A 10,436-nucleotide genomic window follows, 5' to 3' on the forward strand; every position below is an offset into this window, starting at 1 on the left:
ATTCACAGGACTTGTTCTCCATGATGAGAGGAATAAACACAGTTAAGGACTTTTTGGTAAATTATTTTTGTCCCATGTTTTAGAGGGGGAACCGATTATTTCAGACAGCTGAAATATTTGGTTCCCCCTGGTAACTTTTGCAAAAAAAGAACATATGTCCCCAAAGTCACAAGACTTGTTGTCCATGATGAGAGGAATGAACAAAGTTAAAGAATTAACTGGTTGTTGTTGGATAATTAATGATCTAAATAACATTCAACCCGAATGTTATTTAGATAAAAGCGAAATACCACTTCAGGCTGAGAAAACCGCCTGAATAATAAAAATATTACAACAGTTCACTGTCCACCAGCCACTATGGCTGGTGGACAAAATTTTTAATTTCCACCCCTGGTTGTGAATGACTCTCAGCCACAACCACAGCAAATATTCACACAAAATCTGTAAAATTGACTGAATTATAGCCATTTTGTTTTTTCTAAGGCCAGCTATGTAGCCATCTGGCTCTAAAACTTAATTAGTTGTAGAAGTATATCAAATGATTATTTGAGATATTTTGCTAACAGATAAGGCTGACTCTAAAACGAGAATGGAAAAATTTTTAGACAAGGATCTTGAGCAGTCTACACTGGAAAAAGTGTAGCACAGAGTTGTTCATTCAAGCTAATAACTACCATTGAATACAATGTAAAATAATTGACTTGGTTGTGAAAGTCTATTTTTTTGCATTCTGAGGTGTCAATTTTGATTCAGACTGAATTAATAACACTTCTGAAGGGAAGAAAGCAAATATTTTGGTTCCTCTCAAAACATGCTGAAAGGAAATGATGTCATATTTTCAATCTGAGTCACGTGAGAAGAAGTTGGGGAGAAGTGCTTGGAGAGCTTCGTCCGTTTCGGCATGGGGAAGAAGGAATGATTAACGTCCGAGCACGTCATCAAAGAATAAACCTGCGGTAAGTACTAAACTAAGCTGATGTAAACGTGTCTTAACAAGCCTACAATTGTATTAATGCAAAAGACTGAGTTAATGTCACCTGGTTAGCAAGCTGAAAGTCCCGCCTAAATGTGGGTATCCCAGTAAACGCTTTCTTTTTCGCTGGGTTAAATGTGGTGTAATTTCTGAACTTACACGTATTTCACGAGAAATATAACTATGTGTACATTGTTCGGTTGTAGCTGGAATTAATCAAGGTAGGCATAATTCGTTACCAATCAATAGCTTCCACCACGGTTAGCTCGGCTACACGGTGAACTTGACTAGCTTAACCCATGTAAAGCCATGTTAGCAATTAGTTAGTCTAGTGTGTTTATACCACTATGATTGTAAAGTCCCAGTTTGTTAATGGTAGCGAGGCCCGTTGAAAATTAATGGTGTTTTGTGCATGCATTATACTTGTATGGTATGGTCGGTGATGTTTCCCAGTGTTCGCCATGCTGGTTTGTCCAACTGTTAAAACGGTTTCACAGGATATGCTCTCGGTAAGCGAATCTCCTTGTTAAGCCTTAAACTTTTTGTTCGGCTCTACAACTGGTTTTCATGCATTTTGTTCACGACACTGCCCCATTTACTGTAGGTTAAGAACTTCATTTTCCGAATGCATTGTGTTTTCAGAGATATGTCATGGCATGCTGGCAGGTATCTTATGAAGTGTGATTTCGCACGTGCCCATTGTTAAAATATCGTTGAGCCAGTAAAACTGTTGGGTTGCAACGTTCAGAAAAACCTAATGAATGTGGAGACAAGATTAAGTGGACCAAACGATTTAATTAATTAATTTATTTATTTTATTTCAGTCGAAGTGGTCTGCAAGATCAGTGTGGCAGGCAGAGTGCTTCAAAAAGTGAACATGCCAACTTCAACCAAGCTTACTCTATTAAAGCAAATCTCTAATGAAAGGGGGGGGGGGCAAGTACAGTGTTGCATTTGCCTGCAGTCATTTTTACATTAGGGTGGCTCTGATTATAAGAGCGCAGTAGTAGCTATAATGATGTTGAATGAATGAATTTCTGTGTATATCTTAGTTCATACAAAACATGCAGCTCATTGTTCTTTACTACCGCTAGACTCAACATTGTATTTAGATATATAGATTACCAGACTGTCATTAAAACTAAACAAACTAAGATTTCTGTTCATTGCATTTTCTAAATATTTACTGGTCTGCTTTCCTTTTTTTAGGTTGGATGTGGAAATGCAAAGAATGCAGCAAGCATTTTTCAAGAAGATCTGAGATACTGAAACACTTGAGAATTGACCATCGGTTTCACGGTAGGCGGCGTCCCTATCCATGCATCCACGCACAATGTCCCTGTTCGTCCAAGACATGGAATGGTCTTCAGAAACATCTCTCTAGAAATCATCCTTCTCTGGAGTCCCAACAAAGACACTCTTCTTTCAAGTGTTACATTTGTGGAAACAATCAGCTTTCTACTGAGCACGTTTTTTTCCAACATATCTATGAACATCTGAGAAAATATGAAGTAGTCCCATGTATGTTTGATGGTTGCTCATACAAAACCAACATATACAGCAGTTTCCGGAGCCATAAATGGAGAAAACATCAGTCATGCACCATTAATGACTTTAAAAGTGGAATAGTTGTCACGTCACTCATTTCCAATCCATCTGACTATGACTTGAATGAAGAAATAGAGCTAACCACTGAAGAGTCAAGAGATTTGGAAAAGGAAGTTGAACTGAAATTAGCTTCACTTTTACTTAAATTAGAACATACATATTTAGTCTCGGCTACAGCTGTAAATGAATTGCTTGAGGAGCTAGAACATCTCATTGGAGATGTCTCTGTGCCGGGTAGTATAGCAGCAATTAACCAGCATTTGGAAGATAATAATTGTCATGTGGAAGCATCTGTTGTTCAACAATTGGCCACTTTTCTTTGTTCTTCACACCCAATTCATAAAGCAATAGGGAAACAAGGGCCATTGTCTACTAGTTGGAAGCGCAAGTCATATTATAAAAGAGAATTCTGTGTAGTGTCTCCCTTGGAATACATTCTTGATAAAAGAAACCAAAAATCATTGCAGTATGTATCTGTGCTGAAAACATTGCAGCAAATTCTAAATTCAGATGTAATTCTGGCAAAAACTGTGCATTTGAGAGAGAGATATCAGTCACCAGAGAGCGATCAAACAGTATATAGTTGTCCTTTTGATGGTGATTTTTTTCAGAAAAACACACTTCTGTCTGCAGACTGTGCCATTTCACTAAATCTTTATGTAGACGAGTACGAAATCTGCAACCCAATTGGGACATCACGGAGAAAACATAAAATCTGTGCCTTCTATTGGACTTTAGGCAATCTGATCCCTGGTTGTCAGTCTTCACTGTCATCAATTTACTTGGCTCTTCTAGTCAAAAGTGATGATTTGAAAGTGTATGGCTATGAGACTGTACTCGAGCCACTCATAAGTGATTTAATTTCATTAGAAGAGCACGGTGTCTTTTTGCAGAAGTTAGGGAAATGTGTTAGGGGAACGATCCAGTGTGTGATAGCCGATAACCTTGGAGCACATGGTATCGCTGGGTTTGTTGAAAGCTTTTCAAGTGGTCACCTGTGTCGATTTTGTACAGCATCTAGATCAGAAATTCAAACTAAAACTGTAGATAGTGGAGTGTTTACATTAAGAACAGAACAGATTCACTCAGAACACCTTAAAATCCTTGAACAAGATTCTCTAAGTAATTTCTGTGGTGTCAAGAAGAGATGTGTCCTCTCTGAGAAACTCAGTCATTTCAAAGTTACCACGGGTTTCCCCCCAGATGTTGTCCATGATTTATTTGAAGGAATCGTACCGGCAGAGATTGCGCTTTGTCTTTCTGTTTTCACATCCAAGAAGTACTTTACTCTTGCATATTTAAATGAGTCCATACTAGCTTTCCCCTTTAAGTGGACAGACAAAGTTAATTGTCCCCATCCAGTGCCATTGAACTTTGCATCTCGAAAGACAATAGGAGGCAATTCTCACGAAAACTGGAGTCTCTTAAGGTTTTTCTCATTCCTTGTCGGCCAAAAGGTACCTGTGGATGAACCAGCATGGAAAATATTGGGTGACTTAAAAGATCTAGTGGAGCTTATTGTCTCACCTGTCCATACAGAGGAATCAATCGCGTATTTGAATTTCAAGATATCAGAGCACAGAGTTCGACTTCAAGAGGTTTTCCCAGACTACCGTCTACTGCCTAAGCATCATCTTTTGGAACATTATCCTCAGCTAATTCGTAAATTTGGACCATTAGTCTGTCTTTGGACTTTGAGATATGAAGCCAAGCACAGTTTTTTTAAAAGAGTTGTTCGTTATACAAGATCTTTAAAGAATGTTTTGCTGTCTTTGGCGGAGCGACACCAATTTCATATGGCACAGCAGATATTTATGTACCCTCAAAAACCTCTTCTGGAAGTGTCAACTGTCTCAACTCTTTCTGTTGATGTGTTAAAAGAAGATATTGCACAAGCTATACGGCTCAAGCACCCAACAATGGATAATGTGTGCCTGGCTAAAAGTGTCACTTTCAATGGATTCAACTACAGAAATGGAATGATACTTGCACATGGGTCTTTGGAAGGGATTCCAGAATTTACTGAGATCATCCACATGTTTATTCTGAAGGAGAGACTTTTTTTCATTGTTAAGAAACTGAGAGTGTGGCACTGGGAACACTTCAGGGCCTTCGAAGTTGAAGTGAGCCCTACCAATGACATAATACTTGTGGAATCAGATGAACTGACTGATCCATATCCCCTGGTAGCTTACACTGTGGGAGGAGTGCGTTTCATTACCCTGAAAAGATATATTCAAATTTAAGGTATGCATAATATTTTTCTCTTTTTTAACATTTAAGATCTGCATATTCATGAAATCATTCTATTTTAATGTAATTCATTCTACTTATCACTTTTCAAAATCTGCACTAAACTGACACTGTACTAACTTAAAGGTAGAGTATGCATGGTGGGCAGAATGGGTATTGCAACTATGCAGCCCATTGCAACTGTGCTGAATATTTCTAATGGGATATTTTCCAGAATATTTACTTAGTATTAACCTTGTATTTACTAGGTGACAAAAATGCCTACTTGAAATTTGAAATGAATATTTAGAATGGCATGGTGGTGGTAATTATTTGTGAAAAAGGTAACATTTGTCAATGGGCAGCATGTTTTAAGGAAATTAACTTCTAAAAGAATTACATGACCTGCCTCTAATGTGGCATGGATAAACCGTGTGACTAGACTAACCTTGAGGGGCTGACATACTGTGACAATGGACTAACAGACAGGGGCACTTGTACTGATATAAAAGGGGTGCATACGCATTGTTTTATATTAGATTAACTTAAAGGGGCACTGATGCACCTTACTTATTACAACTCAAAGCTTTCATCTCATCTGTATGTTGACACAAGGTGGTTGTGAATGTGAATTAATAATTTCTCTTTCCTTCTGTCTTTCGTTTTATTCTCCTGCCACCCAGGTTTTGACTCCAGCTTCCTGAACATCACTGACTGTCAGGGCATCTACATCAACAACTCGAGATCCAACTTTGCAATATGGCGACTCCCGTCCGACTCCTCATCTTGTTGGGTGACGAAAGCGCTGAGAGGATGGAATTATCAAGGGTGCCGGACACAGTTGAGGAGCTCATTGAACAGGTCAAAAATGTATGCAAACTTTCTGGAGACATCAGGCTGCAGTACAAGGATGATGACTTTGGTGGAACATTTGTTAACTTGAGCGCAACGTCCATGATCAAAGACCTTACTACAATCAAGATCATACAAGCTGCTCCTGATATTGTTCTGAGTTTCATTGAAAGTGTCCCATCTGATCTGAGTGACTTAGACACAAGCCTTTCCTCACGAAACACTGATACAGATGACACGGTCATACTCAGCCACAGCTCTGACAGTGAGGGACTGAGAAAAGAGCCGGGGCCAAAGGAATTCATCATCCCGCCTTTCTCCCTCGAAACAGAAGGTCAACTTCAGCGAGGGAATTCAGAATATGCACAGAACCAAACCAGACTGACACCTTCATCAAAAATGCTGTCCGACATACTGGAAAGATTGGCAGAGAAGATTTTTTCCTACAAGGCGTACCCCACTGATGCAGACCTGAGTGATGTTGCAGAGGCTCTGACAGGGAAACATCCCTGCCTGAGACAACCAGACTCCTTCAATGAGAGTTATGGATGGAAACTGAAGCTCAAGAGCAAGATGAGCAACTACCGCACTCAGCTGAGGTCACATGGACTTTCGTCTGAGCTCATGGTGAACACACTGAAATCCAAATCACGAGAAGATGCTACTCCCTTCCCAGCAAAGAATGTGAAAAAGGCGAGAAGAGGTGAGACCAATTACTATCCTCAACCCAGCGGAGACAGTCCAGAAAACCTTGAGAAAGAAAGAGCATCTCTTCTGACTGAAATAAAGATAAGAAACAATGAGAGAACCATACGGGAGAAGATGGCCAGGACTTTTCAGTTCAGGAGGCAAGAGATTGTGGATCAGAAGCCAACCATCGATAACCTCATGGAAAGATGGCCAGCTTTATTTCAGATGGAAGAGGTACACTTTTTACAACTTTTTGTATACTTAAGCCCATAGATGAGAAAATGTTTTGTTTTTTTATTTTCTTTATTTCACATTATTCTTAAATTTTAAGTGTATTTCGCAATGTTTTCTTGTGTGCAGGTTGATGCAGAGTTTCTGCGGGTTACTGCAGTTCCCCTCCTGACCAGATTTATGGCGCACCTGGACAAGCACTCCCCGCAGCTGCTGAAGATCTTCAGAAAGAAAGGAGGGATCACTAAAGCAAAAACTGCCACGATCCTTGAGTTTCTTGACCAGGTATGATGTGCAGTATATAATTAGCCACTAACGACAGCCCTCAATCCTTCTACATGAAGAGGATGTGCAGATGATGTGCAATTGATGTACATGGCATTGTTATTGTGTGCCAAGTTTTGCACCATATTCACTATCAACCATTTAAAAACAGAAAAACATGTGCCACCTATGAGTACATTAATTTGTAGTAGCGCATAGAAAATAATTTCTGCACCTGTCACTGCACCTGTCACTATAGGAACCCAAACAGGAGCCATCCAGTCTGTCTTCATATTTAAAGAGGGACTACTAGTGACCTCTGGCAGATGTACTAGAATGGCTTTACATTTTCACTGCTTTCAATTAGTCTGCCATGGATTCAGTATTGACCAGGCACACACTGTAAAAGCACTGTTTATGGTAGAGCTGGGAATTAAGTTGCTAGACTAGTGTACACATCGCATAATAACCATTTTGATTGTCCCTAAAGGGTGCTGATGCAGATTTCAGAAGGGAGTGTATCCTCAAAGCTCTCATCATCTACCTGGGAGAACGTGTTGAGGACCTTATAAAGGAATACATGGTATGTCCAGATATTTTCTGTCACAATGATGATTCAACTTTATTCATCACGGGAGACCACCTATGCCATTATACAGTATATAGTGATTAATGAGGTGTGCCAGACTGCAGTTGTTCAGTTGCATATTTCGTATATTTTGCCTCAGGTCTCCCAGAAAGATCAAGCCGAGCAGGAGCTGGAGAGGACCATCATGGCAGTCTTCGTCTTCAGAGAGAATTCAAGCCTTCTACAGCAGCCCCAAGACGTTGGGATTGTCATTGATGGTGTGGAAGTCCTCAATGAGTTGCCTTCTCTTGCAGCTGGAGTGGCAATGCTCTTTGGACTTTGCTATGCTCTTAACATGGAGTATCCACAGGGTTTCAGGTTCACCTTTGAGGCCCTTCAGAAGATCCTGATGGAGCTTGGTTCCAACAAGATGACTTCCAAGATTCGCAAACTCAGTGGTGAACTCAAAACTGCACAGTAGTGTATATTTGTGTGTGCTTAATGTGTGCATGTAGTTGCCACTGGCATCTATTTAAGAGGTAGACCACCTCACAGCACTTTGTTATACAGGCTCACGGGGTCACTTTCATGGAGTGCTTTTGTTGGAATTTTAGTTCTTTGATGATGTTTAGAGATGCAACATTCCTTCAAGTTCAGATGTGTTTGAACAGTACAACAACAGTGAATGCTTTCTGTCCATTTAATTTTGCTTGATAAGCCATATTGTCTTTATTTCATTGCTCTGATGTAGAGCAACAATGACATGTTTATATTTGTTTGTCTGAACATGCAACTTTTTTTGTCCTTTTTTACTTGAGGAATAAATGGCTTAGAAAAAAACTGTTGCTGGAGTGTGTTAAGTGTGATGTGAGTGATGCAAATTGTTTATGAAACCAAGTTTATGAAATATAAAAAAAAAGACTTTCATGGTGCCAATGAATTAATTAATGCAAGGTATATATATTTGATGGGTTCAATTTCAATATATTAGTTTGGTTCCAAAACTAAAATGTAAATAATTTAACTTGGATAAAGGTGAAGAATTAATATTGGGTCAAGTAAAGTAATATGGTTTGAGTCAATATTAAATAGTCATGTTGTACCAAACCACTTTATTTAGATTCTGTGAAGTCAAATATATTAGATGCAACAAATGGACATCAATTTTTTTAATTTAAGCTGGGCCACACTTTTTCCAGTGTATGAGAGCTCAGAATGTGTGTTGGAGGTCAGTCTCAGCCACTGCCACTCCAAATTTTAGGTCAGTATCTGTAAAACTGGCTTAGTTGGAGTATTTTTATTAAGGTCAGTTGGCTGTGTCGGCCATCTTGAATCAGTTAATTAGTTGTAGATGTACATCAAGTGATTACTTTCTGAAAGGTTCGTGGGATATTTGGTTTCCACATGCCCACACAGACATGAGCAAAAACAACAAGAAGCGGATCAGAATGCTCAAATCAGCTTCCCGCCACCAGTTTAACAAAATAACAACACCTATTACCATCTATAAACAGGCTGATATAATGCATCTAACACATCCAGTCACCTCCTCATCTCTTGCGAAAAGAAGGGTGGAGATGGAAATACGAATCATGCCTAAGATGAGGAAACTGACATGGCTGAGCTCTGGAACAAACTGCCGGATGCTGCCTGTGCTGCAAAAACCACCTGACTCCCGTGGACTCAGTCAGCATAAAATGCCGAGTCACCATGGCAACAGAGGAAGCAACACACTGTGATGATGGAGACGGAAGAATCATCATCATCATCATCATCATCATCATCATCATCGCACCGTCGCGTCACCCGTTACAGGCTGGAAAGCGGTGATTAAAATGTGAGAAGAAGAAGAAATAATAAATAAATAAAATAAATAAAACCAGCAACAAACCGCTTGCTCCTTCCGGCTTCGAGGCACCTCGAGCTCGAGCCATCACGGGTTACAATCTTATGTAACTGATTCACCAAATCAGGTGAAATTCAATTACATACGTGGTCATCACCAATGAACTAAAAATAGGGATTATTTCCAAACTCCTCCTGTGTTCGTCTATGCCAGAGCAACTCCTGGTGTTTCTACTCCTCAAAGTTGCGTAACGTTTCAGTTTCTTCCTTCAGGAACGTCTGGCTGCTCATTGATGAATAAAATATAACACAGACCCACAGGAAGAATAGTAAAAACAAACAAACAAACAAATAAATAAAAACAGCGCAGAGGTTTTCTTTTTCCCTCGTGGGAAAATAGGGGCGTATATATTTTTTTCTTTTTTTTTAACCAGAATAGCCCCGCCATCAGTAGGTGTACAGAGACCTGAGCCTGGCTCCTACCTGTCCGCAGATTGAAGGAGAGCCGGGCTTCAACGAGGTACGGACTGTCGCTCCTGGAGCGGAGTCTCCGGACGGGTCTGCGCTCTGTGCCGCTGGCCGGAGTGGTCGCCATCAACCTGAGCCGGAGTCCAGAGAGAGGACGACCGCTGGCTGGCAGGCAGGCAGGCAGGCAGGCAGGCAGGCTGGGACAGGAACGAGAGCACGCACGGCCACACGCAGGGGCTGGGAGGCAGCTAATGATGGAGGGGAGGAGGCGCGCGCACACACACACACACACATACACAGACGGATGAGAGAGAGAGAGAGAGAGAGAGGCGTTGGTGGAACGAGGAGTGGATGTGAAAAGGATAAAATGCAAAGATGGAGAATTGAATTTTTGTTTTTCAAACAATAGGCCTACATAGATAGAAAATAGAAAATCTATGATCTCACTGAGGGACTGAGACTCGCCCGCTTCATTAAACAAGACAAGTTATTTATAACAGAGATAAAAACTAGTTTAGGCTGTACAATTAACAGCAGTATCTCACACTTACCCGCAAGAAACCAATAGCAAGAATGAAAAGACCCGTGATATTGTTTTGTGAAATTTGTTCAAAAATATTTTGTATTATCTGTATAGTTTAGTTTATCTTTATCATACCACAGAAAGACACACAAAAATGTATCTATCCCAATTCTGAAATTTCT

The 10,436-nt window shown here is 40.1% G+C and overlaps 3 protein-coding genes across 3 annotated transcripts in view; 2 read left to right on the top strand and 1 right to left on the bottom strand.

Moving 5' to 3' along the window:
- LOC108239648 (phosphatase and actin regulator 1) overlaps positions 1-9,952 on the bottom strand; it is a 50,062-nt gene extending 40,110 nt beyond the window's left edge. Inside the window, exon 1 of the mRNA XM_017422495.3 lies at positions 9,747-9,952. Within this exon, the coding sequence (XP_017277984.1) occupies positions 9,747-9,858 (112 nt within the window). The 5' untranslated portion in view covers positions 9,859-9,952. The remainder of the gene's footprint in view (positions 1-9,746) is intronic.
- On the top strand, positions 631-5,076 carry LOC112449725. The gene is made up of 2 exons (XM_025007271.2): positions 631-956; positions 2,183-5,076. Exon 2 carries the CDS (start codon positions 2,188-2,190, stop codon positions 4,825-4,827), a length of 2,640 nt encoding a protein of 879 aa, XP_024863039.1. The 5' UTR covers positions 631-956; positions 2,183-2,187; the 3' UTR covers positions 4,828-5,076.
- On the top strand, positions 1,989-8,259 carry LOC108239647. The gene is made up of 5 exons (XM_017422491.3): positions 1,989-4,828; positions 5,497-6,589; positions 6,716-6,871; positions 7,341-7,433; positions 7,579-8,259. Exons 2-5 carry the CDS (start codon positions 5,573-5,575, stop codon positions 7,897-7,899), a joined length of 1,587 nt encoding a protein of 528 aa, XP_017277980.1. The 5' UTR covers positions 1,989-4,828; positions 5,497-5,572; the 3' UTR covers positions 7,900-8,259.
- Positions 9,953-10,436: the final 484 nt, after the last annotated feature.

Source organism: Kryptolebias marmoratus, linkage group LG20 (genome assembly GCF_001649575.2).
Source record: "Kryptolebias marmoratus isolate JLee-2015 linkage group LG20, ASM164957v2, whole genome shotgun sequence".
NCBI classification, from domain to species: domain Eukaryota; kingdom Metazoa; phylum Chordata; class Actinopteri; order Cyprinodontiformes; family Rivulidae; genus Kryptolebias; species Kryptolebias marmoratus.